The 16230-nt window shown below is 45.5% G+C and overlaps 1 protein-coding gene across 2 annotated transcripts in view; it reads right to left on the bottom strand.

Moving 5' to 3' along the window:
- TAF4 (TATA-box binding protein associated factor 4) overlaps nucleotides 1–15955 on the bottom strand; it is a 36085-nt gene extending 20130 nt beyond the window's left edge. For both annotated transcript variants that reach the window (XM_042832455.1, XM_042832456.1), the window contains exons 1-2: nucleotides 15612–15955; nucleotides 12730–13818 (exon numbers count right to left, since the gene is read on the bottom strand). In XM_042832455.1, coding sequence (XP_042688389.1) covers nucleotides 12730–13818; nucleotides 15612–15930 — 1408 coding nt within the window. In that variant the 5' untranslated portion in view covers nucleotides 15931–15955. The remainder of the gene's footprint in view (nucleotides 1–12729; nucleotides 13819–15611) is intronic.
- Nucleotides 15956–16230: the final 275 nt, after the last annotated feature.

Raw genomic sequence — 16230 nt, 5'->3', positions numbered from 1 at the left:
AGGCCAATGTTCAGAAGGAATGTCCATCTCAGAAAAGAATAACTAGAGATTGACACTTCAGGCAAAGGAAATCAAAGTTCTCACAAGTATCTCTACAAAAGAGGGTTATTGATCACAAAGTCCACTGACATCCAGCAAATCTTCAAATCCTATCTAGATCTGCCAGGGAAGTTCTCCCACCATGACATTTTACCATCAGAGCAGCAGTGCCCAAAGCTCTCAAGCACACATTCCTTTGCAACAAGACGCTGCAAACATCTGACCTGGCAGAAAAATCTGACAGTAATCATAAGCAGACTGTGCCATATTAGTAGAAGAAAGCTTTGTAGTAGTATCTTTTCTGTATTGTTAGAAGAGATTCTTTTGCTATGAAAAGGAAAGAAAGTGTCTGCAAGGTTAAGCAACTTGCAATCATACACAACAAAAGCCATAAGAAGCAAAAGGGTCAATGCTATCTAGGTGATCTGATGAGACCTCAGAATGACAAAACCTTGATGAAAGGATGAAGCTTGAAGATTTCTCCAATACAAAAAAGCTGGAAAAATACTGGAGAGCTGGAGCAAAGGATAGCTACCTATTGAAACTACAGGAAGAATTTTTGGTAGAAATTATATGATAGCATCCCTTCTTGCAGAAAAGGAAATGATAATCTGGCACAGATGTCAATGTTATCAAGGAATCCTCCATTCCTCCTCTTATGATACGTGAACTGTCTGTAAAAGTTCTCACTCTATAGGAGTGAAAAGAGAGAAAAAGAGAGAAGAACCTACCAAAGTCTACATGCACAGGTTACTCCTCTGCAAGTTCACTGCAGCTCACGACAGTCCGAGTAACTAAAGAGAGCTTCCCTTAACACAAGACAACTGAGGGAAGATTTAGAATTACTTATATATGTCAAAGGAGAGCTTCTGTAATGAACTGTCAGACACAGAGCACTCACGAAGGACAATCTATACACCAGCTCACGAGGAGTATTGATTACAAACAAGATGAACAGCACAGAACTGAAGTTGGCAACAAAGCTTTGGATTAGCTGTTACTGAAGATGCGTTCTTTTATACCTGTTGGGAGACATGCACCAACATATTAGATGCACTGTCAGTTCTGGCAACCCTCAGGGCATGATGCTGGCACACCAATACCACTCAATATCATCAGGGACTTGGATGATGGAATGGAAAACACTCATCTAGCTTGAATAGGACAACAAATGTGGGGAGCTGCTGATAAGCTAGAAGGGAAAGCTGCAAAGTCCTGAAGCTGGGAAAGAAAAACCCCATGCAATAGTGCAGGCAAGAAACTGAAGTAGTGGCTCTACAGAAAAAAGCACAGGGGTCCCAGGGGACATGAGTTGCACATGAGTCAGCAGCAAGTCTTTGCAGAGAAGAAAGCAAACCACATACTGGACTGTAGTAGTATGAGCAAAGCCAGCTTGTTCAGGGAAATGATGAGTCTCACTAACTGGCACTTGCAAGGTCACATATGGAATACCATTTTCAGTTCTGGGCTCTCCAGTACAGGAGAAACACTGACAAATGGAAGCAAGCATTGGAAGGGTTAGGGTGCTGGAGTTGGCCCCAGGCAGTCTGACCTAACTTTGAATCTCACTGCACTTAGAGCAGAGGCTTAGATCAAGTGATCTTCAAAGGTCCTTCCCAATCTGAATTATTGCACAACTCCAAAAAAGGGTGCCAAGTAATATCCACAGACTCAAAGGGAAAGAGAAAGTCCCTTGGATTTGACATGACATATTGCTAGGTCTGTAAAAATGGGTCAAGACTTCAGCCAAGCTTCCATTAATCGCATTAATGAATTTACATCAGTTTTCCTGTCACACACAGACTTGGACAGTATGTCATCAAGACATCAAGATGGGACCGCACTAGGAATGAGGGAAGCCCAGACATAGCAGCAGTTTCCAGTCATAGCCATCACTCTCCTGCCCAGACCTTTCCTCCTGTCGTGGATTTCCTTGCTCACTGTGGCTAAGAGAGTGTGGGGGGAAAAATACTGTTTAGGTGCTCAGAACCTCAAGTGATCCATGCTGCACAACAAATCCAGGAAAGGAAAGGAAAGCCTTCACTGGAGCTCTCTCACCAAACCCTTTGTCGCGGTCGGCGATCCAGGCTCTTGAGTTTCATGCACCGACTTGGTTGGTTTGTGTCACCGCAGCGCTTAAGCGTGCTGTGCAGGTATGAGCTCTCGCAAAGCTGCCAGCTACAAGAGAACCCAGCAGTACCTGCAACAGACAGCGTGCACGATTCCATCTTCCCAGCACATCTGCTGAGTCACAGGTCTCAGAGCCGGCAGCTGCGGGCAGTTAGAGCTGTCCAGCACACGGAGCAACCCGCCATCCCGCACCAAGCTGCACTGCACGGTACATCTGAAGAGTGGCTGCTAAATGCTCGGCACCTGCTGTGCTTCAGGTAGAACAAAGCTGCATTTTACCTGCTTACACAGCCCAGAAGTTTTGGAACAGAGTTACTTTACTACAGCACTCCACTCACCTACATACTACACACACAGCACAGACCAGAACCAAAATACTGTTTCCTGAACAGCTGATCTGTTATTACTACTAACAGAAGTGAAAGAACTGCCTCAAAAACCATCACAGATCCTGACAGAAAATGTTCTGTAAAGGCAAGTCAACATGTCCATGTTATGAAAAGTTGTTTGTTTTATTCCTAATACGAGTCAGAAGACAAAAGACAATCTCATAGTGAAAGCTTTTACTTGCTCTCGTTATGCAAGAGCTCAGCTTCGAACTGCACAACTTCACCATGCTCTCAAGAAGTGAACAACTCATACAGCACTGACTCCAAAACCTTTCAGGAATATAGCTAAAGGAATCACGTCACACTAGCATGCCAAAAAGCCTCTGTATTTAACAGTGATCCCATACGGAGAAATCTTATCTTCTTAGCTGGAAAAATGTGTATGCAGTGTTCTGCCAAACACCTCTTCTTGTGCAGCAACATTTAGCAAATGCTTCAACAACAATGTGATCCGAAACTATTTTGACTTTTCTGGAAAGGTATATTCTTTGATAGCGTGTTAACATTCCTTTCTATTGAGCACGTAAAGCCAAAACAGCAGAGAGCTGTCAGACTGCAATGCAATCATCACACAGATCTGTCCTTAGACTGGTGCAGAAAGAACTAAGAAAGGAAAACACTACCAGGCTCTAAATCAGCTACTTTAATTATTTATCTCAAAGGGACTCTGATGTAGCTCCACCACTGATTTCAATACACATGCACCAAACAGCAACGCAGTTATACCAAAATCTGATCTGCTTTTGAGAAAGACATAAAATAAGAAGTCGTTAATTATTTCCACGTTATTCTAAGCAGGAGATTTTAAAACTCAACTAGTCTTCATTTCTGGCACAGAGGTTTTCCGGAGCAAGGTGCATCAACACACTACAGTGGTTCATGCACAGGATGAAATGGAAATGTTCAAGCTTTGAACTTAGCACAGCCTGCAAACAAACACAGAGTGAGGAATAAAGAAGTAAATCCACATCACCTTCCTTCAAACAGCAACACCTCAAACCAAGCACACCATGACCTGCTCTACTCTAGGTGCACCCTGGGCGATTTTAGGCAGTGATGGGATCCCCTGCTGGGGCTGCCTCTTCAATTGGAGCCACAGAGCCCACGCTGGACAACAGCTACCAGGAGAGCCTCACAGGAACCTTCACCTCCAATCCCTGCAGAAACACTCTGTGATTTTAAGGCTGTCATCACCAATGTAGAAATCACTCCACTTTGAGAATACGCTATGCACAATGCCCGTGAGTTCAAACACAAACCAGCGATGGGGCCATGATATTACACACCACTTTGGCTGACAGAAACACTTATTAAGTAGCACCAACTAGAAGAAAAGAAGAAAAGTATTTTCTCACCTCTAAGCCTGCACTCAAAGCTTTTAAACAAAGTGAAGTCTAGTTTTGAGTTTACTAACCATCAAATGCACAGTCCTGAGTAATGACTAAGCTTAATGACTAGGTATGACTAACACTTATAAATAATTAGTGCCTTCCCTCCCCTCCCCCACAGAGAGAGGAAAGAAAACCAAAGGATATGCTGAAAAAAGGAAGAATGGTAGGAAACACGAGCTTGAGGTTCATGGCATGAACACTTGCCTCTTTTTCCAATCCACCCTTAACACTACTGCAAACACGACCACGTGTGTGTTTATTATGAACTAACAGCTGCTCAAGCTTTCCCATAAACTTCTGCACAACTGAGCCACTCTCAGCCTTCCTGCTTCAGACCCCGTCCCACCTCCTGCACCAACCTCTCCAACACACTTCTGGTCCTGTTCTGTGACTCTTTGGCCACAGGTGTGCAATTGCTCCCTGCGGCTCTGACTCAGAGGTGCAACTGGTCCCACTCGCCACACGGCTGCTTACGCTAAATGCACCCGATGCTGCAACTCCTGGGAGATGCATTCTGTGTAACCCTACCTTGCAGAAATACCCAACTAATTGGCTGAAGGAAGGAGCAGGGATGGCTCAGTGCAGCCTTGCTGCACCCCAAGCCATTTAGGAAGGACAGGAGCATGGCAATAAACCTCAGAGCTCAGAGTTGTTTATTCTCTGTCACCTGGAACACATTTTGCAGCCAAACCTGCACTGGGTGGCTGTACAGCATCCAGCACATGCTTTATTCCATGCATAAGCACAAGGGTGGTTTTTAACAGCTCGGCTACTCTAGAAATCACGTGTTAATTGAGTTGTAATGATAATCTAGACCACTTTAACTGAAGTGGCTTCATTCAATAAAACGTCGTGGAACAGTCCCACTAGCCATGTAGAACAACATTACACAGTGATGCTAATTCTAATTTACCAGTTGTCCAGGTATTGGCTACAACATGTTATGGAAAAAAATATATTTCAGTAATGAATTTAAGGAAAAAAGCATCAAAATCAAAGCCGACTGCTGCTAACAAATTACAGTTCTAACATACAAATAGTTCTATACGGACAACAAGTTACTCAATTTTTTTTTATCAATATACTTTTCTAAATACCTCAAAAAGAACATGGCAGCAGTCAAATCTTGCACTAACTCCTGTATAAATACAGAGCAAAAGCACTGTCCCTGGGTAAAAGGATTTATAATCTATTTATGCATTTTGCTGAGAGTCAGCCTTTTATATTGAAAGGATAACCTTCTATTACTGGTAATACAAGAACAGAAAGTCGTATTTTTTAAATGTTATTTCTAACCTGACAACAACTACAGGGCCAGAGATTATCTGTATTTGTACACAGCTTTAAGAGCAGAGCTGCCAAAGTCTGCCTATGCAGAACACACTGCAGGGGCAGCACTCCTTATAGGTATCACTTAGTTCTTGCTTAGATATTCATAACCTATACTATTACACAGAGATGATAATAAAAAAATGTCCTCATCAAAAAGAATCTATACTGAAAAGACTTCCAGGCATACGGAAGGGCTCAAGAATTATTTCAGTTTACCTTAAGATACTACTCTGAGGACACATGAAGAGAATTACTCTAAGGCAGAAGAAGGCTCTGGCAAAAACTTGGCCTTTGGTTCCTTGACACTGCTATGCCTCCAGGAAAACACCAGCATTTCTGGAAGGAAACGACTGCAGCATAGAACTGGGGTAAAAAGTCAAGATTAAGCTGAGGCAAAAGAAGGAAAAAAAGTCAATTCCTCCTGAGGCAGCAGTGTGTTTTTTAGGGTAACCTGTTCATGTCTCTTTGCCCTCAATGAAAAAACCCCATTTAATTTGAAGTATGGGTGATGACAATCTTTACACCTGTTTAAATTACAGCCTCTGCATATAGTATTTGCACTTCTCCCAGCCTTTCAGGTGGGGATGGGACCATTTTGCCACAATAATTCAGTTACAACCTGCAGTGTGGACATAACCACGTCATATAAAGCACAATTAGTGCATCATCCACTGCCCTTCTTTTAGCAGGAAGAGGGTTGGTACAGCAAAACCTGAACCCAGACGAGAAAGATTAGACAGCTTTTAAGTCTATCTCAGTATAAACAAACAGCAACTTCATGAATTCAGCTAAAATCCTGATTAGTTCAGAAGCAAATTCAAGTTAAGGCATTACCAACTTGTAACAACACAAAAGACAAAGCCTGAACATCCCCAGAGACCTCCCTGGAACAGCTGCACACAGCCTGCCCATAGGAGACGGCCATCCTGAGCCCACAGAGCCCACAGCCCCAGCAGCACCGGGGGAAGCTGTGCCACGCTCAGAGATGAGCAAACAGAAGAGCAGCCTGCGAAACACTGCTGCGCATCCCTTCCTACCGCCGTGTTCAGCTGTGCGAAAGACAATTTCCAACTATTTTTTTTTCCATACATCTCATTTCTTTAAATATTTCTCACAAGAGATAACACGGCGAACAATGAAATTTGACGTGGTTCCACCCCCTCCCAGCTGGCAGAAGCATTCCTGTTCCCATCAAGCCATGGCATCACACTCCAGGAGTGGATTCAGACAGTTAAAGGGCATTACAAACTTTATAAAAGTTTCAATACACAAAACCCCTGGCAAGAGTGAGTATTTTCAGGCAAAAAGTTCATTTCAGACATTTCTGACCAAAAAAAAAAAAAAAAAACCCTGCAAATAACAACCCAGAAATGTTTAAAATGCCCCATTTGTTAGCAGCTTCTCTCTCTGGTTCATAGCAAAGACACCATCAGCATCCCATCACATAGCTTTCACCAGAGCAGGCCCTCTGCAAACCCCTCTCTTCTCTGTGTTAAAGACCACTTAAGCCAATACCTGCATTTTCAATTGTGTCCCTGAACTACTTCATGCATTTCTTGGGACTCTATTTCCATATCATTTCCCAGAGCAGAGAAGACAAACAATAATAAGGACTTTCATACAACAAAAGGTTTTGTTTGAAGAGAGTTGTGATACCTCCTTATTTGTGTCTTCAGTGCACCAGCACCCAAAGCAGTCACAGTTTCACCTTCAGCTGCTATCTGTGCTGCAGCACCCTGTGTGAGTGGCTCAAGCCCTGGGCAGCAGCCAAACATGTGGTCCTCAAACCAATCTGCTGCAGTTACAAGTGAGCCACGTGCATTCCCAGGCGTGGAGCATTCATTCAGCTCACCGAACACACCAACACCACAGAGCATCCTGAAGCAGCAGAGTGCAAAATGCCTCGAAGGAAAGACGCGCTCGTTTATAGTTTTTGTAGCTCCCTACCGACAGCACAAGCAGTGTTACCCCAAAGCCCCCAAAAACCACAGTTTAAAGTCTAGATAGATCTATAAAACAAATCCACACATGCTCTTCCAAAGATTGCTGGGGACAAGAATACACTCTGTAACAGAACTGAAAGGTAAGCAGTCAAAGTTGGTAGGGTTCAAAGCTTAGGAGAAGCACAACTTCTGCACTTCACATTAAATCTCAACACTTAGAGACACCTTCATCAAATGTACAGAAACAAAGCGTTTGTTGGCTTCGTGACATTCATTGTAACAGCAGCAACAAATTCCATCACACAGCTCTCATTTTTAAGTTCTCTGGGGTACAAAGCTAAGCATGCAGGATTCCTTAATTAAAAAGTCGCAGTGAGAACAAACACAACTTTCAGTCTGGTGACATATGGCAGATCTGATGTAACAGATTTCAAATAAAGCAGAATGTTCCTTTTGCTGATGCATGATTTGAACATGAAAACCACCCCTCACCCAGAAGAGCTCAGCAGCACTGATCCACAGTTATCTTTCAGAAAGAGAGAGCACTTTACACGCCAGCTACAGGACTCCTAAGCTCAAATCTTGGCTCAATACTGATTCCTTCATGGCCTTCAGCAAGTCAGAACTTCTCCAACTTGCTCTTTCCTCCAGCTTTAAAGCAGCATTTGTACTACTTTATTTATCAACCACACGAGCATGCTGCGAGGGTTAAGCTCTGTAAAATGCCATGAAAGTAAAACACACTATAAAAAGCTCCTATTATCACTGTGCATTATGCTTTTTTTTTTTTCCTAACAAAATACAGCCATGCCAGCACAGTTAATAGGCAAAACATCAGCAGCACGTGCACAACACAGGGCAGTTTTCATCAGGATATGTTTGAACTCGCTTCCCAGTCAGTGAGAAATAGCAAGAACTACATTCCACTACTTCATATTATTTCTTCTGTTTCTTTCTGTGCTGCTTAAGATTACGGAAGTAGGCATTTATACTTTTATTGTTCCTAATTGTTTTAGGCACCTCTGGGGTACATGTTTTAAGCACAAAGTAACCCACAGAACGCCATCTTCAGTTGGAAAAAGTAACACAGAATATTTTACAACTTAAGTGTAGTCTCATTCTTCTTATCCTATCACCTTTTCTCCTTAAATCCACTTGTCTTTCCCAACAGCCTAGAGCCCAACTCATCACCAAAGGAAACTGTACTAACACCGCAGAAATTACTTTTCAGTGATACCAACTCAAAAAGTAGCACTGCTCAAGCAGACAGGACCTGAATACATTTTAAACTAAGCATGTGCGTCAGTAGTTTTCCCATCCTAAGGTCAGAAAAACCAAGGACTGGGACATCAGAGTCCTTACTGTGCAACGGACACAAGCTGAAAACAGTTGGTTTGAAAGGGAAAGTCAACTGCTGTAGAAACCAAGTGAAGTATCCCACCTGCAAAGGGTGAATAGTAGTAGGCCATGCTCCGAGGTCTGCTGCTGAACAGCACCGTTCACTCCTGGACAGTATCAGCAGTAAGCTGGGCCCAACTGCAGGGCTCACCTACAGGTGAGCTGTTAGGAGTTAGCTGTTAGGAGTTCTAGAACCCAACTTCTTAAAGAGGCAGTCACTTTCACAGCTGAGAAAGGACCCATCCTGCAGCCACTACAGAAACAGCACAAGAAAAGCCCCCCAAAACAGAATGTGGTGAAGGAAGCCAAGTCTCACGCCCTTAACCAGCTGCTGGGGGATGCAATGGAATTTTGTAAAAGCAATATGGGTGTTTCATCATTAGATAAAAAGTGAAACGAACTTGTGATAGCTGTTCTACTGCAGCTGACTGACTGCACTACTGGAAACACAAATGCTGGTCAGGAGCTCCAAAAAAATCTGTAAAACCAACCTATCCTATCTTCAAACAGAATTAAGTGTCACAACTTTGATTACTCAGAAAAGAAAAGACAGCCCTCAGGATCAAGCCAGCAATTCTTTGTAAGCACTGATATTATCTCAGAAAACAAAAGAAAAAGAGGGAACTGAGGGAAGCAAAGGTGTCCAGATTTCATTGTCACCTAAGCTAGAAAACGGTCCAGAAGAGCTCCCAGCCACATTTAGTTCTTCCTGCACACATGCAGCACTTCCCAGTCTGCCCCTGCCCTATGAGGCACTTCACAGGTTATCAGGAGATGCCTGTACACAGAAAATGAAGCAGAAGAGATTAACAACATAAAGCACCTCCAAGAACAGAAATCAAATCTTTGAACCCTCAAGTTGACAACACTGTTACAGTGAGCATAACCTCTTGGACTTTGGTTCTAAACTATTACAGCATTGCAGGAGAAGACAGTATTTTAAAGGGAGCTCTGAAAGCACACAAGTTGGTCATTTTACAAGGTGATTGCACCACGTGCAGTGATGGCCTCGAGTCACTTTGTGAACTCCTACATTGCCAAGGTTTAATCTTAGGAAATCCAGCATAAAAGTGCATCTGTAACAGGAAAACACTGGCAATGCTTGAACAAACTCATACATTTCCCTACCTCTTACCAGATGACCGTACCCAACACGTTTCGTATATTGCTCGAAGGACTCCAAAACAAAGAACCAACTATGATTTATGTCCAGACACAATTTCAAAAGATGCTGCATCTTCAAAGTAGCATGTATAAAGAGAAACAGACGTGGGTTCCTCCCTCCCTGTCCCCTAGCAAATTATTTGTCAACATTTCTGTCTCTGCTAACAAGCCATAAATAAGTTTACTCTTGGACATTCACTACCCTGATCTGCCCAATTGGACCACGAAGCACAACAGTCCTCTTCTTCAAAGATGTCAATAGTGGGAAACTTATCAATGCACAGATGCTTGGAGTAGCCCAGTTTCTTTGGGAAATGACGGAGCAGAATGCAGTAAGCTCACAACCACCTCATCCCATTAGCAATCCAAACACCTCTAATTTGGTCAGTTGATGCTTGTTACACAGTCACTTCAACAGGATATAAAGCATCGATCTTAAAGTAATATATTTTAAAGAGTGTTGATCAAACATTTTCCACACGCTCTTTTTAAGAGAACATTAGAAACCTTTAACCAAGTTCCAGGCTTACAACATTTTATATTCTGCTTTTCAGCTATGTGAAACTGTAACAGTACTTTGGAGAGCCAGAAACAGTATATCAAGACATGAAAATAGCTATAAAACACATGCTTCTCATTGGTCAAACCTCCACAAGAATTCTGTGGGTATCTGTAAACAGCAGTATAAAAAGTGACACGTTCAGTCTCTAATCTCAAGCTGTTTCATGCACTGTCTTATAAAACCATCAGCACGCAGTGCTAACTTCAAGCATACACCTATGGCTGCAGATTTGGTGCATGCAGTAGATGTTCAACATACAGGCACTACAGCTGCACTTTCATACTACCAAGCTGCCTTTAAAAATCTGGCCTATCACAATGTAACTTGAAATTACATCTCAAAAACAGTCGTCTATTCTGCTTTCACTATGAATGCATATGAACACTTCTGAAGATCAGAGCACTTGCAGACACTAGATTTTTCTGCAGTGCTCAGCCCTCGCACCTGTGAGATGCTTCTAAAAGCTCAGCATCCATCACTTGCTAAGTGTTCTGCTCTGCAAGATGTGCTTCATGCAAAGTATTTGCAAAGTTGGCTACATTGGCAAAGTGCAGAAAATCAACCAAAGAAATTAAAACAAAAAGCAACAATTGCTACACTGAAAAGAAAATACACCAGTATTAAGCCTGAGTTACCACACAAGAATCTAATTTCTACGTATCCACTCATGTAGGTAGGCTTATGTTACAAGTCATGCTATTCTTTTGAAGTTATAAATATTCTTAAAAGTATAGGACAGACAAGAAAAGTGCTTAATAAAAAAGCCCAAGTGTTTAGTAACTGTATTGCTTTACTTTGATCTATCGAGACCTCCAAAGGAGCAATTTATGGCCCAATTATGCTTAAGGACTGGCAATGCTGCTTCTAAGTGTAACACATTTCAGTATGCTATGGTGGTTTGAAAACAGCAGCTACCTGGAAAAAAGGTCCCACTGGACTCGGTGGTAGTATTTTTCCCATAATCAGATTTATAATGCAGCATTAGTAAAAACACAGGTATACAAGGCAAGGCAATAGACTGCAAGCCTGAAAAATCTTCTGATACGCTGTGGCAATAAATAAGGCTTTTCCAGCCTACCGACCTACAAGCTCCAAATCAAACATGAGGATTTCAAGGTTTGAGTTTTAGGATGTTTTTCTTTTTAAAATTAGCACCATGTCTCATTCATATTATTCATACAGGGAATAATTCTCTACACACACAAAAAATGAGGAATATTTATGCCACGTACAGAACGCTCAACAGACTTCATCAAACTACACAGCATCACATATCACAAATAACACATTACCCAAACAGACAGTGTGTAGTAATGCTGCCTGGCTTCTGGTCTGCCTTACTCAGCAGGTGCACTGCTTTGAGGTCGCTGAGGTGTCCCAGTAGGTGTACTTTTACAAAGACAGAATGAAACAGGCGATACACAAATGCTGCTGCCTTCATGAGGCACCAGCAACAAAGCACAGTTAGTTGCTCTCTGAATGCTATCCTGAAAACTGTGAATACTGAGAATACACCTATTACTACATACTATCAAAAAGACAGATCTACGTGTAGGTTCATGTGAGTACTTTCAGTTAAAAACGAAACTGGATACATGAACAGGTCAGCTTCAATATAAGAGTAAACATGTAATTTTAAATGCACAAATCTAGGATATTTGAAGAAGAACAGAACAGTTCTCAAGCCAGAAATGCTTCTAATCCTACTTTTTACTCACCCACTGTGGTCAGGACTACATTCCTTGCCCAGAGATGCTCTGCACTAAGCACGATACTAGCTACTACAAAAGCTGCAACCCTAGACACAACAGGGTGAGGTAAGGACAGAGGGAGACTGCCTTTTGTATCAGAACTACAGTGACTGAAAAGATCATCATAAGCTCCAAACGTGTGAGTTTTTAAGTCACACTTTGAAGGTATTTAAAGGAAAAGAAGGTAGTTTTCTTGTGTTGTATCTGCAGTTTCTCTATTCAAGAGAGCTCTACGGTACCGGGGGCATGCAGGGACAGAGTGGGAACAGAACAGCATGCAAAGGTTATACAAACTACCAACAAAACTGCCTTAAAACGCCTTCTGTGAAAATGAAATAGCAGCACTTCATTTGATAATGTTTCATTGTCATACTTGGCAGTTTGCAGCTTCATCTGCACTCAACATTGTAAAGACGACACCAGACAATTTCCAAATTATTATTGCACACGAGACATTTTTGGTCACCTGAAAAAATACACTAAGTAGTGGAATGCTACTATGCTACTACACCACACCAGACAATTCCCATTGTTAAATATAACACCTTTTTTCACAACTAAACAGCAAGAGACCTTCCTCCCTGCAAGAATCACATTCCCGAAACAAGAAGCCCTTGAGCTTCTGCTTACCTGGTGGTAACTGAAAATTCTGAATGTTAGTGGGATTCTGAGGTGGCTGAGGCAAACGAGGTGCTAAAACTGTAGGAGTCAAAGTTGCTCTGATTCCACTCGTAGTTGCTGTTGGAGTCCTCGGTAGAGTTTGTGCCACCGTGTTGGCAGTGCCTTTAGCCATTCCCGTAGGGGTGCCAGGTGCTGCAGGAGGTATCCCACCAGGATTGGGGGCAACATTGGTGAGCCCAGCTTGCATAGTTTGCCCAATAATCATGTTACCCCCTGTAGTACTGGGCTGGCCAGCAGTAGCCAGCGTCTGCTGTTGGGATACTGCCTGCACTATAGTTTTAGGAGACTCAGATTTGATGACCTGTGTGGTAGGAGCCGCTGGCACGCTGGAACCAGACTGGCTATTCACAAGCGTTGTTTGGAGGGAAACTCCAGATCCCACAGTGGCTGTAGCAACAGCAGGAAAACTCCCCACACTGATGGTTGAATTGATCACAGTATTGCTCCCATTCTGAGTGGCCGCGCCAGCTGCGGCTACCGTGGGTCCTGCTGTGTGAATCGGGGGCCTCACGAGTGTGACCGTAGGGCCCCCACTTCCAACACTCGGTGGCGGCTGTGAAGAGATAACTGTGGGCGAGGAGGAAGATGCAGAGGACACAGCAGTATTAAGGAAAGAAGTCTGGATGACAGTGTTGGAAGCTGACGGCAAAACGGCGTTAACAGTATTTCCTTTTCCCACAGATCCAGGTCCATTGTTAACAAGAGGGGCAACAGCAGGTGCAGAAGCGGGGTTGGCGGTCACTGGAGTCCCAGAGAAAGCAGCACTTCCTGTGTGGTGAGAGTTCATCACCACGTTACTACCATTCAAAGTTTGCACTGTCGTGGTCCCAATCTTGCCATTCCTGGTGGACAAGGCAGTCGCCATGGTGCTGATAACCACCGATTTGCCCTGACTGAGGGTCCCTGGAGCAGCAGTGACCTCGGATCCTCCTGCCGCTGCAGTGGTGGTGCTGGTGCTCGTCGTGGTGGCTCCATCCAGAGCTGAAGTCTGGGACCTGGTGTTATGATTAATAACACCTCCTTGCACTCCTCCTGCTCCTGCAAAACAACAACAAGGTTAAACAGAGAGAATGAGCGGGAGGAGAACTCTGCCAAAACAGAACATCCTCCCTCATCACCAAGCCTTCTCCACAGAGCCAAGAAAATGGGACAGAATACAAACTGAAGATGGATTTTAAGACACTGTCCTGAAGCTTGCAATTTCCCATCAAATACTGACAGGTTCAATACAAATGATAACATCCTCGCTCTCATCACTACAGTGCACAAAAATAGGGAAAACAGATTTGAAATGGACAGTGGAAAGGAAGAAAGAAGATCATCTTAGACCTCTTCTCCATTCTAGAGCCTGATAACACACTTATCAGAAGGGCTGCAACTGCAAGAGGGGAAAAAGGCAATAGAAGACACATTAACAAGACACATTCTCTACGCCCAGCACATGTTACCTACTAATCCTTTCATCTCCTACAGAGTTAGAGCAGGAGGCTCCACGACAACAAAATAAGAAACTTGAAGGGAAAGAAAATCATCAGCCTGACAAGGTAAGAAGTACTGCAAGACCTGGAGAGGTCTACAAGAAGACCGTGCCAGCTTATTACAGAATTTGTTCTGTTGTATCTGAAGTTCCCACAGCCAAAGACAGTTATAAAATAAATAAATAAAAAGCAAAGCTGATTTTAAGAAGGCACAAGATGATGTAGCTTCTTGTCCTGAATAATCCTTGTGCCCCCCCCCGAGGAGGCCTGGTGTTATCACCAGTAACATCACAGACAGCCTGGATCCTGGCCCTAAGCAGACAGAAACGGGAAGGCAGTAGTGACAGGCAAATATTGAGATGTACGTTGTAAAGGTGAAGGAGGTCCTCCTGGAAGAGCTTCATTAATTGTGACAGAAGGGCTGTTGTATCTTCTTAGGCTTTAGCGAGAAGAGAAAAAGCAAAGAAGAATAAAGTATAAAAACGGGGGGAGGGGAGGAATTGCAGAGAGATTCTGGGGAGACTTCTTAATTGTTGTGGCTATTACTATTCCCCCGCAAACCAGCTTACCTCCATTCCCAAGGGGTGAGCCCTCAGTCCCAGCACCGCCGCACACGGAGGGGGCGCAACCCCAGGCGGGGTCCCTGCGCCCCGACCCCCCCTCCCCGCTCTGTGACACCACCCCCCCCTTGAGGGCAGCGCGGGAACGGGCGGAGCGGAGCGTCCCTCCGAACCCCCGACAGGAGAGGAGGGGGCTGAAGAGAAACAGCGGGTGGGGGGCAGCGTTCCGAGGGACTTCCTCCCCTCGAAATCCCCCCTCCCCGGCTTCCTCCTCTGCAGGAAATAGATGTCATGATTAATGACACCCCCAGCGCTTCGGGGAGGGGGCACTACGGAGAGGGATTCCCTCCGCAGCCCCCACCTCTGCAGGAGGAGGTTGGGGGGGGAAGGGGGGGAGGTTGGGGGCAGCCCCGGGCCGCGCGGTACCGCCGTCACCCCACGGGTGGGCTGTGAGCTTTCAACCCCGCCGACGGACGGAGCAGAAAAAAAATATATAAAGAAGAAGGGACGGCAGAGGAGTGACACGGCCGGGCCGGGGGAACCGACCCCCACACACGCGACAGAACATCCTCCGGTGAGCGGGAGGGAAAATAAAGGGGAGGGAACGCGGAGCCGCGCGAGGGGACGGGCGGCGGGGGGACACGGCGCGGGGAGGCCCCGCAGGGCCGATGCCCACCTCGGAGCCCCGGGGGTGCCAAAGCGCCGAGGGGGGAGAGGGGACGGAGCGGGGGGGAGCGCGGAGGGGGAGGGGAGGCCCCGCGCCCCCAGCCCTGCCCGCGGCACGGCACCGTACCTGCTTTTGTGATCTCCGGGGCGCTCAGTCCCATCTTGCCGCCGCCGCCGCCGCTCTCCGTTTGGGCATTCGCGCTGCCTCCTACTACAACTCCTCCAGGGCTGGGGCTAGGGCTGCCGCTGCCGCTGCCGCCGCTCACAACATGGTTCCCCAGCAGCCCCCCAGCGGCCCGCAGGGGCTCCTGCGCCTTGTGGTGCTGGTGGTGGTGGCCGGAGGCCGCCAGCTGGGACTCTAGGGAGCCCACCAGGTCGCTCACCACCTTCTCATCCACCTCCGTGTTCAGGAAAACCTCATCCAGCAGATCCGAGCCCGCCGCCATCTTTTTTTTGGAGGGTTCCTGTGAGCTGCTCCCTCCTCCCCCCCCCTCCCCTTCCACTCCTCCCTCCCTCCCCCCACCCCACACACACACACTCGGCCTCCCCCGGACTGCGCACGCGCGCGAGCCCGGCCTCACATCACCGGTCGGAGAGGGATTCCGCTCGCCGCTGATTGGTCGGCGACCGCCTATAAAAGGAGGCGCAAATGGCTGAGAGGGCTGAGTCGGGAGTCGGGCGGCGGTGGCAGAACCGCGCCGGGAGTCGGGGGCGGGAGAGGGGAAGCCGGGAGGTGCGGGGCGAGC

This window comes from Centrocercus urophasianus, unplaced genomic scaffold, assembly GCF_019232065.1.
Source record: "Centrocercus urophasianus isolate 14NV4802_14NV808 unplaced genomic scaffold, USGS_Curo_1.0 seq_38, whole genome shotgun sequence".
Lineage (NCBI taxonomy): Eukaryota > Metazoa > Chordata > Aves > Galliformes > Phasianidae > Centrocercus > Centrocercus urophasianus.
This window is presented reverse-complemented; position numbering and strand designations above follow the sequence as displayed.